This window comes from Lutra lutra, chromosome 4 (genome assembly GCF_902655055.1).
Source record: "Lutra lutra chromosome 4, mLutLut1.2, whole genome shotgun sequence".
NCBI classification, from domain to species: domain Eukaryota; kingdom Metazoa; phylum Chordata; class Mammalia; order Carnivora; family Mustelidae; genus Lutra; species Lutra lutra.
In genome coordinates this window covers 84,191,389-84,206,483 of record NC_062281.1, presented here as the reverse complement: position 1 = coordinate 84,206,483, position 15,095 = coordinate 84,191,389, and the positions used below count along the sequence as shown (strand labels likewise).

General features: G+C 39.0%; 1 protein-coding gene across 1 annotated transcript; it reads right to left on the bottom strand.

Annotated features, from left to right (window-relative positions):
- Nucleotides 1-8,122: 8,122 nt before the first annotated feature.
- SNAI2 (snail family transcriptional repressor 2) lies at nt 8,123-11,900 on the bottom strand. The gene is made up of 3 exons (XM_047728326.1): nt 11,649-11,900; nt 10,310-10,855; nt 8,123-9,410 (listed from the first exon to the last, which is right to left on the bottom strand). The coding sequence occupies exons 1-3, from the start codon at nt 11,725-11,727 to the stop codon at nt 9,229-9,231; spliced, it is 807 nt and encodes a 268-aa protein (XP_047584282.1). The 5' UTR covers nt 11,728-11,900; the 3' UTR covers nt 8,123-9,228.
- Between the last annotated feature and the right edge of the window lie 3,195 nt (nt 11,901-15,095).

Here is a 15,095-nt window from a genome sequence, read left to right as displayed (position 1 = left end):
GAAATACAAACAATTATAAGAACATATTATAAGCAACTATATGCCAGCAAATTTGACAATCTGGAAGAATTGGATGCATTCCTAAAAACGTATAAACTATCAAAACTGAACAAGAAAGAAATAGAAAACCTGAACAGACCCATAACCAGTAAGGAGATTGAAGCAGTCATCAAAATTCTCCAAACAAACAAGAGCCCAGGGCCAGATGGCTTCCCAGGGGAATTCTACCAAGCATTTAAAAAAGAATTAATTCCTATCCTCCTGAAACTGTTCCAAAAAATAGAAATGAAAGGAAAACTTCCAAACTCATTTTATGAGGCCAGCATTACCTTGATCCCAAAACTAGACAAAGACCCCATCAAAAAAGAGAATTACAGACCAATATCTTTGATGAACACAGATGGGAAAATTCTCACCAAAATACTAGCCAATAGGATCCAACAGTACATTAAAAGGATTATTCATGGGGCGCCTGGGTGGCTCAGTGGGTTAAAGTCTCTGCCTTCAGCTCAGGTCATGATCCCAGGATCCTGGGATCAAGCCCCACTTCAGACTCTCTGCTCAGCGGGGAGCCTGCTTCCTCCTCTCTCTCTGCCTGCCTCTCTGCCTACTTGTGATCTCCATCTGTCAAATAAATAAATAAAATCTTAAAAAAAAAAGGATTATTCACTATAACCAAGTGGGATTTATTCCAGGGCTGCAAGTTTGGTTCAACATCTGCAAATCAATCAATGTGATACAATACATTAATAAAAGAAAGAACAAGAACCATATGATACTCTCAATAGATGCTGAAAAAGCATTTGACAGCATCGTTTCTTGATCAAAACTCTTCAAAATGTAGGGATAGAGGGTACATACCTCAATATCATCAAAGCCATCTTTGAAAAACCCACAGCAAATATAATTCTCAATGGAGAAAAACTGAGAGCTTTTCCGCTAATGTCAGGAACATGGCAGGCATGTCCATTATCACCACTGCTATTCAACATAGTACTAGAAGTCCTAGCCTCAGCAATCAGAGACCAAAAAGAAATTAAAGGCATCCAAATCGGCAAAGAAGAAGTCAAACTATCATTCTGCAGATGATATGATACTTTATGTGGAAAACCCAAAATACACCATTCCAAATCTGCTAGAACTTGTACAGAAATTCAGTGAAGTATCAGGCTATAAAATCAATGCACAGAAATCAGTTGCATTTCCCTACACCAACAATAAAACAGAAGAAAGAGAAATTAAGAAGTCAGTCCCATTTACAATTGCACCCAAAACCATAAAATGCCTAGGAATAAACCTAACCAAAAAGTCAAAGAGTCTGTACTCAGAAAACTATAAAGTACTCACAAAATAAATTGAGGAGGGCACAAAGAAATGGAAAAGTGTTCCATGCTCATGGATTGGAAGAACAAATATTGTGAAAATGTCTATGCTACCTAAAGCAATGTACACATTTAATGCAATCTCTATCAAAATACCATCTTTTTTTTCAAAGAAATAGAACAAATAATCCTAAAATTTATATGGAACCAGAAAAGACCTCGAATAGCTGGAGGAATGTTGAAAAAGAAAGCCAAAGTTGGTGGCATCACAATTCCAGACTTCAAGCTCTATTACAAAGCGGTCATCATCAAGACAGTATGGTACTGGCACAAAAACAGACACAAAGATCAGCAGAACAGAACAGAGAGGCCAGAAATACACCCTCAACTCTGCGGTCAACTAATTTTTGACAAAGCAGGAAAGAATGTCCAATGGGAAAAAAGTCTCTTCAACAAATGGTGCTGGGAAATTTGGACAGCCACATGCAGAAAAATGAAACTGGACCACTTCCTTATACCACACACAAAAAAATAGACTCCAAATGAGTGAAAGACCTCAATGTGAGAAAGGAATCCATCAAAATCCTTGAGGAGAACCCAGGCAGTAACCTCTTTGACCTCAGCCTCAGCAACTTCTTCCTAGAAACATCGCCAAAGGCAAGGGAAGCAAGGGCAAAAATGAACTATTGGGACTTCATCAAGATCAAAAGCTTTTGCACAGCAAAGGAGACAATCAACAAAACCAAAAAACAACTGACAGAATGGGAGAAGATACTTCCAAACAACATATCAGATTAAGGGCTAGTATCCAAAATCTATAATGAACTTATCAGACTCAACACCCAAAGAACAAAGAATCCAATCAAGAAATGGGCAGAGGACATGAACAGACATTTCTGCAAAGAAGACATCCAGATGGCCAACAGGCACATGAAAAAGTGTCCATATCACTCGGCATCAGGAAAATTCAAATCAAAACCACAATGAGATACCACCTCACACCAGTCAGAATGGCTAAAATTAACAAGTCAGGAAAAGACCGATGCTGGAGAGGATGCAGAGAAAGGGGAACCCTCCTACACTGTTGATGGGAATGCAAGCTGGTGCAGCCACTCTGGAAAACAGCATGGAGGGTCCTCAGAAAGTTGAAAATAGAGCATGCAATCACACTGCTGGGTATTTACCCTAAATATACAAATGTAGTGATCCGAAGGGGCATATGCACCCGAATGTTTATAGCAGCAATGTCCACAATAGCCAAACTGTGGAAAGAACCTAGATGTCCATCAACAGATGAATGGATAAAGAAGATGTGATACACACACACACACACACACACACACACACACACACACACAGGAATACTATGCAGCCATCAAAAGGAATGAAATCTTTCCATTTGTGATGACATGGATGGAACTAGAGGGTATTATAAGCGAAATAAGTCAATCAGAGAAAGGCAATTATCATTTGATCTCCCTGATATGAGGAAGTGGAGAGGCAAAGTGGGGGCCTTCGGGGGTAGGGAAGGAAAAAATGAAACAAGATGGGATCAGGAACACAAACCATAAGAGACTCTTAATCTCACAAACAAAAGCTGAGGGTTGCCTCGGGGAGGGGGCTAGGGAGAGTGTGGTTGGGTTATGGACATTGGGGGAGATATGTGCTATGGTGAGTGCTGTGATATGTAAATAAAAAAATTTAAAAATTAAAAAAAAAAAAAGAAAATTGGAGTAGAGATATGAAAACCAAAGCATGACCAGGTCAGCTTGTTAGGTAGATCAGGGTTTAGGGTGTCAGGTGACTTGTAGGGATCAGAGAGGTGCAGAGAAAAGGAAGCTGGCTTTGGTAGAAGTCTGTCTTGTCCTGTCTCCTCCTGCCCCTGCCTTCACCTAGGCAGACTTGGAGTGCAGGCATATTCCAGACCCCACCTGCTGACTAATCTGTCTGCAGTATACTGCTGCCCTCTGGATATTTTGGCTTGCTTCAGATGAGAAACTCAGGTTGGGTGGGAAAAGCATGGGGCTAGGAGTGAAGCTTGAGGTTAGAGATTGGTTAGTTAAAGTGAGATGCAAGGATCAGCAGCATGGACATCCCCCTGGGAGCTGGCTAGAATTGCAGACTCTCACAACTCTCTCCAGACCCACCAAACCAAGATGTCAAGAAGACCCACAGGTGATCCTGTGCACACTGAGACTCAGCAAGCCTGGGGCCATGACAGGATCTCAGATCCTGTAGGTCAATGATACCGCATATGCTAAAGCTGATAGCCACGTTCACTGTCCTTTCTGACAAATCTAAAGCAAAGTCTTAATATGTGAAATCTTTAAACCTCTATACATGTGATGGATAAGTAGGCAGACACGTTGGAACTCACAGGAAATATAATTGCCAAGCATTTTTTTGTAAAGGGAATGTCACAATTTTATTCAATCCAGTTATGTCCTTTCCACTCCTTAAATTAAATATTGCTACCCCCTAAGTGTGTAGTAGAAGAAGTAGAGTAAGTGGTGCTCCTTATCTGGCATGGGGAGTAAATTCTGGCCCCAGAGTGAATTTACAGAGAGAGACCCCCATTCCAACTGCTAAAATCGGTGTATGACTGGTTCATGTCTCTGGCCATTGTCTACAAAAACTGCTTAGTGATAATTTGAAGGGCCTCACAGTTTTCTCTGCAATTGCCTGAAAGAACTGGCTGAATGGCTTAAACTGACTGTCCTAACCAGAGGAGCTTAATTAAATGAGCTAGTACAGAAAATATATAAATGTCCCATCCTATATTCACAGCAGCTCTCCCACTCACTGCTATAAATACCTCACCAGTCCCTTTGGAGTTTGTGGACATGGATATGCTGCCGTTTCCTTTGCTAATCTCTCATTGTTTGGGGGTCTGGCTAAGTGCCACATCGGAAAAGTTGCCATGCTTGTTGCTTTTTTACATGCATGCTTTCCACAAAGTAATTATTACTTCCTGGAGGGCTGAGGGGCTAACTAAATCTAACTTTAGCCAGAGATTTACTCCTATGGTTGTAGATTCTCTACATTTACTACTAAAAGATGAAAGTTTTTTCCCTCCTATGTGTCCATCTCAAGTATAGGGGATACTTTTGTACTTCATCTGCATCTAATGAGATTCTCGACAAGAATGAGAGAAAAGTCATCTTTTTTGAGAGTTGTTACTTCCCTAGATGACAGAACACTCATTCTCAAATTAGTTTTGCTCAAAATGTTTCTCATATCTAAAGTAGGAACATTTTCTTGGATGTGGCTCTTAGCCAGGGAAGCCTTAGACTTTTCAAAATTATAATTGCCTCATTACACCAGAGTGTCCACGTTTTAGTGGTGAAAGAAATGACTGTTTAGCTTGGAAGACTTTTTAGGCCAGGAAGATAAAAGCCTGGGTGAGGAGTATGTGTGTGTGAGGGAGTAACAGTGGCCTTCAGAAGATGAAGTGTTAATGTACAGAGGATGGAGACCAGCTGCTTTTCATCTCCACAGAGAGCAGACCAGAGGAAATGGGCTCCCAGGCACCAGGAGAACTTAGGGGGGCTGTAAGTGAACATGTCATGACAGAGTGTCCATACTTGAGGAAGTGGAGCCAACAGGATTTCTAGAAGGAAATTGGAATGGCCTTGAAGATTGTTGTATGTAACTGCATAATTCCTAAATAATGATAGTTCCTAAATTCACCCTTAAAATATTTAATTTCAGGGCACATTATCATTGTCCTTTTCAGCGACTCTCCCAACATGCCTACAACTTATAAATCACCATGCTGAGTGTAGTTTAGCCGCCTCTCTACTCTCTTGGTGCACTGGAAGAAGTAGGGTTTTTGGAGCCAGAAGAATCTGGGTTTGATTTCAATTTTGCAATTCACTGCCTTTCCTATCTTGGCTCCGTTATCTCTGAGTTTAGTATCTTTATCTGTAAAATGCCGACTTCATAGATACATTTTTTCCCATTGACATATGTAGGTTTCCTAATACAAGAGCTGGTGCACACTAAGCATTTGATGATAGCACTGGGTATCTGATATTATCTACAAGGACTGTGTAATACTTTATTGTGATACTATAGAGAATCTATTTCTATTTTACACTTAGGAAGTGCAGACACTGAGGGGTTAATTAAGTTGCATAAGGATGTAAAGCCAATAAGTTGAAGGCAGTGATCCAGAGAACACATATGTTGCATTTATTTATTTTTTATTTTATTTTTTTTGACACTTAAATATTTTATTACCAAAGAATGTGGGAAAATCCACCACTGCTGGTGGTTATATAAACTGCAACAATATCTTCTCATATGTTGCATTTAAAAGCTGGTGCTCTTTTTACTAGAACACACTGTCTCATATTATAGGAAACAAATTGAGGATACTGAGAATGCTTATCAGCCAATACGATTATTAAAATCCAAAGTTTTCAAAGTTCAGGCTCTCAGAAGGCCTAACAAATCTGGCCCACATACACTGTACTTGCCCTCTTCACTTTTTTTTGGCGGGGGTGGGGGGGTGGGGTGGGGTGGGGTAAGTTGTCATCACTATGTTAGGAGACATATTAGTAAATTTGCTTGGAGGATCTCTCAAAAACTATCAACACCCTTTTCATTAAAGGGGGATACATTGGATTTATTCTAGATCTGCAAGCTATTTTTCACCAATTTCTCCTATTTTATCCATTTATTCATTCAACAAACATTTGTTGATGTCTGTGTTCCAGATGATGTTTTGAGTACTGGGAATGTATGCTTGAACAATGCTTTGTCTGGTGAAAAATAAGGGTATCAATAAAAAATTACAATGTGGTGAAATAAGTACTCTTTATAAATGACACAAAGCTCCCAGAAAGAGCAAATTTGGAAAAGTATTTCAGAGTCAATAACATTTGAGCCAGGTCTTATGTGTTGCAGAGAGCAGGTATCTAGTCGAAGACCTTGGTAAAAACACTAAAAGTGCTAAATGATTACTGAGCCATATTATAGAAAATCTTCACGTCTTATGTACTGCAATTCAAACTCATGTTATCTTGATGAAAGTAAAATATTTTAAGGATGGATGAAGTTAGAATGGCAAGGATAAAGTGGAAATATATTATAACATTATTATTACTAATTGTTCACTAAGAGATTAAATCAATGAACAGACTCTTTTAGAAAATGATCTGTTTTAATTTTTGGAGACCAAGAAATGACTTGCCTGTAGATCTACACACGAGGGAAATGTGGGTAGATGTGGTTCCTGGGTTAGCTAAGCAGATAAATTTGAGAATGTTTAACTCACTCCTATTTGCCCTTGTAAGAAACTTCTACATATTAGGTGGCCTGGAAACTTACAGGCAATCACTTTTGTACTATATATATATATATATATATATATATATATATATATACACACACACACACACACACACACACACACACACATATACCTACATACACACTATATACATACTATATATATAGTATACTATATATATACTATATACATATATATACACACACACATATACACACACACACATATATGTGTGTGTATATATATATATATTTAAAAGTTTTCCATTTTTTAGTCAAATGCACACCTTTTATATGTTGGCCAAAATTTAAATATAACATACAGTGGAATGTGTGTGAACATTAAGAGAATAGTATTGGTATTTTAGGTCACTTACTAATGGTCTATAACTAGTATCTTTGAGATATTAGTTCTGGCTTTTATTTGTTATCACAAGGACATTAGAAGGGATAATAATTCTGCAAGCTCTGAGTATACAAGAAGTGCCTAATGTTAGCAGGAACTATCTTCATAGTGGGTTTGGAGTTTGGATTCAAATATATTTTGGTAATTGTCACTAGGGTATAATGTTAGCATTTTTACATATGAGTTAGTATCCAAGCATTTGGTAAACATGTGCTTGTATATAGAGTGGCTGCTCGTACTATATTTTATGAAGTGTATCTCGGGCTTGGGTGGGGGCTAGTTCATAAAACTATAAATGGAAAACTTAACTTTGTATTATTTAGCCCTGCTCCCATCAAACCTATCCTTTCTTTTTATATCACTAAATTTTCTTTCCATGGCTTAATTTTCCAACTTGTGTAATTTCTCATAAATCTGTTTTTCCTGATCTTTTCATGCAGATTTTCTATTTTTTCCTCTTATATCTCATTAAGTGGTATTTTTTTAAAAACTCATCAACTATGGGGCGCCTGGGTGGCCCAGTAGGTTAAGCCTCTGCTTTCGGCTCAGGTCACGATTCTGAGGTCCTGGGATCGAGCCCCGCATCAGGCTCTCTGTTCTGCAGGGAGCCTGCTTCCCCCTCTCTCTTTGCCTGCCTCTCTGCCTACTTGTGTCAAATAAATAAAATCTTAAAAAAAAAAAAAAAAAAACCTCATCAACTATTCCAGGGTCTACCTGATAATCACTCATTACAATGAGTGATTATAATTTGATTGCATAGAGCAACCTAATAAAGTCATCATAAAGATCAAGTTCTGAAAAGTATTCTTGAGTATTAATATGAATATTTTAGCCCTCAGAAAGTGTAATTTTTTGTTAAATGTATATACTTAGAACTACTACTATTGTGATCTTTTTGAATGTGACAATATTATCTTAAGAGTAAAGAAAAAAATACTAGCACTATACTTTATTATAATCTAATACATAAAAATAACACTTGATGTTCATAAAAATGCTATTCGCTTTTTCTCTTATTAAGAAAAAATTTCTTTGTATAGCACTTTGGTACTAATCATGAAGTAAGTAAAGTCTCTGAAAATAGTATACAAACAATGGGTTTTAAATCAAAAATGTTTATTGTAAAAAAGGACCTTTAAAAATTGTTTTTTAAAAAAGAAACATTGATTTCACAAATCTTCAGGTTGTTTATAAGCATCAGCTATAGACAACATCTCACTTTCATACAAAACTCATTCAATCATATAAAAATAAACACAAATTTACAATGACTCATCATCTATACAATTACTTTAAAAAGGCACTTGGAAGGGTGCTGTATGAATTGCATTTGTCATATGCATTTAAAATAGTTTAAGTACATTACTGAGTTTCTTTGAACCCTTTCTTGCACTTATTCCCATCTTTAATTAATTTTAGAAAATCATTAAAAGTTCTTTTAAAAGGTAAGACATAGAGCATGCACCAGGAATGTTCAAAGCTATACTCTCCCTCCTCCCCCAGGGAGCATACTCTTTGTTGGCAAAAACAAAAACAAAACACTCTCAATACATTCTCCTGTGTTTTGTTCCTGTTCTTTTTTTTTTTTTTTTTTCTCTTTCTCGGTCTCTCTCTTAAAAATACAGTTTAAAGCATTACAGGTAATCAAAAAAGGCTTTAGTTCAACAATGATAACCAGACATCAGACATGTAATGAAGTAAACTTGAAATACTTTATAAGGCACCTGAGATAGCGTCTGGCAAATTCTCTTCCTATAGGAAATTCTATTACAAACTCTATTACAAAAGCAATACTGTTCTTTTCAGTTGAAATGATTTGGCAGCAATGTAAATCTTTGCATTCTTTCTTAGTGAGAAAAGATGCAATGTGCTTTTTGCTTCATCTTTTGAAGAGAAAGATTCTTGTCTTTTATCCTCTCAATCTAGCTGTCAGTAAATATATAATTTCAAACTTCACATGGAAAGGATTAACTTTGAACACATGGATTTCGTGCTCTTGCAGCTTTTAGTGTATGTGTGTGTGTCTGCATGCGCCTGTGTATGTGTGTGTGTGTGTGTGTGTGTGTGTGTGTGCGCGCGCACGCGCGCGCCTATACACATTATCTGGTCGGTAAGCACAAGAGAAAATGCCTTTGGACTTTTATTTGTCATTTGGAGTCGGAGTGAAGAAATGCATTCTGTTCGAGTAAACATTGATTGCGTAACTCAGTGTGCTACACAGCAGCCAGATTCCTCATGTTTGTGCAGAAGAGACATTCTGGAGAAGGTTTTGGAGCAGTTTTTGCACTGGTATTTCTTTACATCCGAGTGGGTCTGCAGATGAGCCCTCAGATTTGACCTGTCTGCAAATGCTCTGTTGCAGTGAGGGCAAGAAAAAGGCTTCTCCCCTGGAGGTGGAGGTGGGGGTTGGAAAAGAAAGACAGTCAGTGTTTGTAGAGGAAACATAAAGTCAGATAAAGTTATTGTGAATAAAAATCACATTTTGTAAAAAAAAAAAAAAAACTTGATTAAAATTCCCTATAACAGATACTTATTTTCATATCTGGCCCTTTAAGATAAATTTGAATATTGCATTAAAAAATCACACCAAGAATATTGTTACTGCTGCCACTCATGCAGAAATATTTCATGTAGTTCTAGGACTTTGACTTATTAAAGCTTTCTGCTTCAGCAGGTGCAGCTAATGTTGAGCTCCTCCCAACATTTCCTAATATTTCCCCTTTTCCCTCATTCTGTATTATGACTAAGTTTGGATAAATACCTTGGCTCCCTGCAGGATGATTTTGTGCTAGGAATAAAATATTCAGCAGCAAAAAACAAAACATAATAAAATAACAGAGAGTAAATTCAGTTCTAACTCTCTAACTTGCTATGGGGTGATAGATACCACAGCAAGAATGTAACCAACAGAAAACTATAGGTAAACCCTTCACATATCTCCAAACCAGCTGATGAAGATACCAACATCTGCGTTTGCCGAATATTGGGAGCAGTTTCACCAAACACACATTCAAGCACATCTTTCCTGATTTTCTAACTGATCTTTGAGACCAAACTTTCTGACTCTACTTTCCAAAGTCTAAATGCTGTTTGCAGTCTCTGGAGCAGAGGTTGTTAACAAGAAATGGAGCACTCTGCTCTAACAAATTTTTGAGTCATCAGGAAGTAGCTATAAATGATCATCCATCATTAAAAACACTGTGCCACTACTTAATGCAAATTCAACAGGCAGCCCAGAGCTTCATTCTATCCGACAGTCACATTCCTGTCTACGTTTTTCTCTTACCAGTGTGAGTTCTAATGTGTCCTTGAAGTAACCAGGGTCTGGAAAACGCCTTGCCACAAATCTTGCAGACACAGGGTAAAGTGTGGGTCCGAATGTGCATCTTAAGGGCGCCCAGGCTCACATATTCCTTGTCACAGTATTTACAGCTGAAAGATTTCCTAGACTGGGCGTCACAGTGCAACTGCTTATGCTTGGCCAGCCCAGAAAAAGTTGAATAGGTTTTATTGCATAAATTGCACTGAAACTTTTCAGCTTCAATGGCATGGGGGTCTGAAAGCTTGGATTGTAGTCTTTCCTCTTCATCACTAATGGGGCTTTCTGAGCCACTGTGGTCCTTGGACGAAGTGTCAGATGGAGGAGGGGGACTCACTCGCCCCAAGGATGAGGGGTATCCAGAAAGAGGAGAGAGGCCATTGGGTAGTGGGGAGTGGAATGGAGCTGCTGTAGTCCACACGGTAATGGGGCTGTATGCTCCCGAGCTGAGGATCTCTGGTTGTGGTATGACAGGCATGGGGTAACTCTCATAGAGATATGGGGAAATAATCACTAGTGGAAAGAAAAGGAAAGGAAAGAAGATTAAGGTAAAAAAAAAATAACTTCGAAAAAACACACTAAGGAGCTACTTTGCAACACCCACACACAGGACTTTACAATGAAGTAAATAGACTCATTTAGGAAAGACATAGGCATTGGCAAAACATTCGTTTCCACCCTTGCTGCTAAATAGTTATTGTGCTTTAATGCACATCTATGCCTCCTGCATACATAGTGTGACAGGAGCTGTAACATGCTGTGCAGTGAAGGAGTGCAGCCAAGTGGGTGCCTTCACAGTCTGCACTGAGGAAGAAAAATTTATATATTATTTTAAAGATACAAAAAAAAAGTTGTTTTCCATTTTATGCATGGGTTATTTGCAGGTTCTTTGTGAGTACAAAGATATGTGTAGATCAAGCTGCTTTCTGAAGGAAAGGAGCCTTATTACATGAAAAAAGCAGTAACTCAACATTTACGTATTGTGTTACTCATCCTCCATGTACTCATTATGCATGTATATACAAGCTTTAGAAAATGAAGTTGCAAGAGTTGAATGAAGTTTTCCTTGTCAGTTAGGAGCTCTAAAAGTTTTGAATTAAAACTTAAGCGAAATTATCAAAATAATCTGAACTCTCTTTTAGAACACTGTTTGAAAAGAAAACAAATTTGTCTTTGGTTCTTTTGTAATAATATTTGAGTTGTAACACGTATCAATAGATTTATAGATATACAGAGAGATGGATAGGCAGATAGATAGAGATAATTTCTTTTTTTAAATTTTATTTATTTATTTATTTATTTTTACCTGTGTGTGTGTCCAGTTCGCTGTAGTTAGGCTTTTTGGAGGCGTTGAAATGCTTCTTGACCAGGAAAGAGCGCGGCATCTTGCCGGCGAGTCCGGCGGGCGCCCGGCGCGGATAACGGTCCGGCGGGAGGACGCTGTCGGTCCCTAGAGCATCGCGGCCGGCGGGGCTCGGGCTGGGGCCGCGCTCAGGTGCGGCTGGCGGACGGGCCGGCGCCTCTGAAGTCGCCTGGCTTCTTTACGAACTGAGCCCGTTTTGGCTGGGAGGGTTTTTTTTTCCTCTCTTTTGCAAGAAGGATCCAATCACAGAGGAGAGGTTCGGATTTCAGCTCCTCCCTCTGGGACAGCTGTGAACAGAGGAAGAATCTGTTGTCAGACTAAATTATTCTGGTTCAAAATGGGCTGTTCTTCGGGATTTCAGTTGAGAGGGAAAAAAGTGTTTAAGTATTTTCAAGAGAGGTAATTTTACTTCTTTAGCTTGCCAGTTATTCGTGCTCTCAGAGAATTAGATAAGTCCTAGGAAGTGTGATTTCTAAAGCCGGCCTGGCTTCCAGATGTCGGGTAAACCGAACGCAATGGGACAAAATGTTCGCTGGAGGAAGGAAAGGGTGTCCTACAAGATCCCAGGTCAGCCTCTGGTATTAATGAGAGCCTATATTTGGAAGTGGCATTCGGAGAGGTTTTACTTGTGCAGGGACTGAACAATTAACTCTTGGCTTTTGAAAAAGGTAGGTAGCAGCGTCAAGACAAAAGCCCCTGTGAGTGAGGAGGGCGCCCTCACAGTGGGGGCTTCCCTGGTCTGCAAAAGAGGCTGAGCCACATGCCGTGAGTGTTCTGAATGCTGGGAATGCACTTCGTGTCTTTAAAGGCTCAGCAAAGCCAGAGGCCGCACTTCCTCATGGAAATTAAGTAATCATGTCACCATATTAGCTATGGTGGTTTGAAAGAAATGCTTTGTAGCCCATGAAAGACGTGCTTATTGGAAGAACTGGGACACAACAAAGAAAGAACGCTACGCAGAGAGAGGGGAGAGTATGTAAACTGTCATTAAGAACCATGGAAAATGTGTGTGTGTGTGTGTGTGTGTGTGTGTGTGTATGATGTTTTATATATATAACATTATGTGTGTGTGTGTATATATATATATACACACGCACACAATATGAATGGGCCTTAGAGACAATTATTTCATTTCAAATATTTATCTGCTTTTATATGGTACTATTTTCTTCAGTATAAAGTCATCAAAATTCATCTCGGTATCTGCCAGTTTCCTGGTTTGTATATTTAAAGAAAGGATGCCATTATGTCTACTGCCTGGTTAACGTTCTAAGGAGCTAGACTAGTAACCAGCAAACATACTTTGATTTTTTTTTTTTTTTTTTTGTATACGGTATTAAATCTAAAAAGCCTCCAAGGTGGGTAATTTTAAAAGTAAAATTTCAATATATTTTCAAGCATCTCAGACCATTACAGATTTTTCTCCCTACCTTTTGCTTAAAGACCGAGGAAAGAACAAATTGCAACAAGCACCCTCCTCTTGTTTCTAGCAGGTGCTGGAAGAAAAAAGTGAAAAAGAAAGTAATAGTGGTGAAGTCAAGACTTGTAAAAGGAAAATGCATTGTCAGGCTGCATAACTTCTTAATCTTGGGAGAGGAAAACAAGCTTGTGTGCTGGGGGGAGGAGAGAGGACCAAAGTGGGGGCACTAAAAAGTTTCTGAGCCAATTTCAATGATTCTATTTTTTTCTTCCAACAGTCATAATTTAAATGCCAAAGAAATGAATTTAGATGAAACTTTATGTTAAAAGGAATAGTATTTGTAGCAGACAGGAAAATGTGAATATGCATTAGATTCATCTGCAAACTATAAACTAGAGTATAATTCAGGGCAAGTTTTCTGAGCTTGCTGCTTGCACCTGGTTTATTGGAACAGGATTCCTCCTTGCCCTTTCTGCTCCATTTCCTGCAAAAGACACATTTTGTTAGAAACATAATATAGTCAAGAAAAGGTAAATTGCTTGTATTTCTTCCATTCACTCTACACTGTTAATTGACATTAGTTAAGAGTGTTAGAGAACATTTTGGTATTGATTTTTTGGTAGTTATTATACAAGATAACCTGCTGAAGTGTATGTTCTAAAAATCCACTTAAAAAGTTTAACAATAATTCACTATGCTTGAAAAAAAATCTTGAATTTGGATTACAGATGCATAACTGAGCTGAGCTCCCCACCACATGTCCCAGGGGGGCTCATCACACATGATACAGATCAGAGTCAGGACATGTTACCGCACCTACCGGGATGAGCAGATAGTGTTCAGGATCGTGTATGAGGCATGTCATTACACAGGTCTGCGTGGTAACTAGTCACACATAGACCTGTGTGAGGTCTGGTGTGCTGTCAGAAGAGGGAGAGCCTGCACGCTGATAGCATGAGTCAGACTGCACAGGTGCTCTGCTCAGACACAGCAGAGGGCATTTGGCGCCAGAACAGTGTGGTAAAAACAGGGGAAGGGAAGTAAAATCCCCACCCAAAGTCCAGCTGCTAAGACTCTGCTAAGACAAGATGGAAGGTTCCTGTCCTGCAAGCCAGAGGGATGATATAGAGAAGCTAGTTTTGGTCACTGGCTAAAAGATTGTCTTGCCAAGGGACAGAAATCTTTGCTGAGACAATGACACCAAGTTTAAAATATTCCATTTGGGCAAAACTAATTCCAGTGTGTTTTGCTATTACAAGAAATTAGGTCTTAGGTTGACATAATTAGGCTCATTGGAATAGTGGGAAAAGATGTTTATCCTGAGATGTTAGTGTGTACACACCCCAGCTAGGGTGAAGCTGGTGGGCACAGGTCATACACAATACAAGGAAGACACAGGCTCAGCCCTAGGCTCCTGACAGGTGAATGAGGTAGAGAGAAATGAGATAAGGAGGTAAATTACTTGCCGAGGGCAGTTTCCAGGCTCATAGGCCTTGATTCCATCCGTGGTCAGCGTAATTCGGTTATCATGGGGAAGGTGAGGGCTTAAAAATAATCCTGCTGCGGAGTGCACTAGAAGGTCCTTCCCTTCATTGATCTTCTGTGGGGAACGTGGGATGTTAGAAGCCCATGCTGTCTAATTCCTGAATTGTCATGAATTTTATTAGGTTGTGACTTGAGGTGACTTATCCGACAGTCCCTTATTTCCTCTTTTTCTCTGAAGAAGTTGACGAAGATAATTGGTGGAAAACTTTGTAAATTTATGTCCTGGGCCCTCGTGGGAGGGCCGGCCCTTCTTCACAGGCTCCCCTGCACTGATGGGATTTCTCCTGGAGACAGTCTTTTTCATGAAAGACATTATTCTTGCCTTGCCAGATAGGGAAATAAATTAGATTTATGAGGTTTGGAAATGCACCTCAGATTTATTTACTTTGCACAGAGATTTGTGTACATTTAGGTATGTATGTATG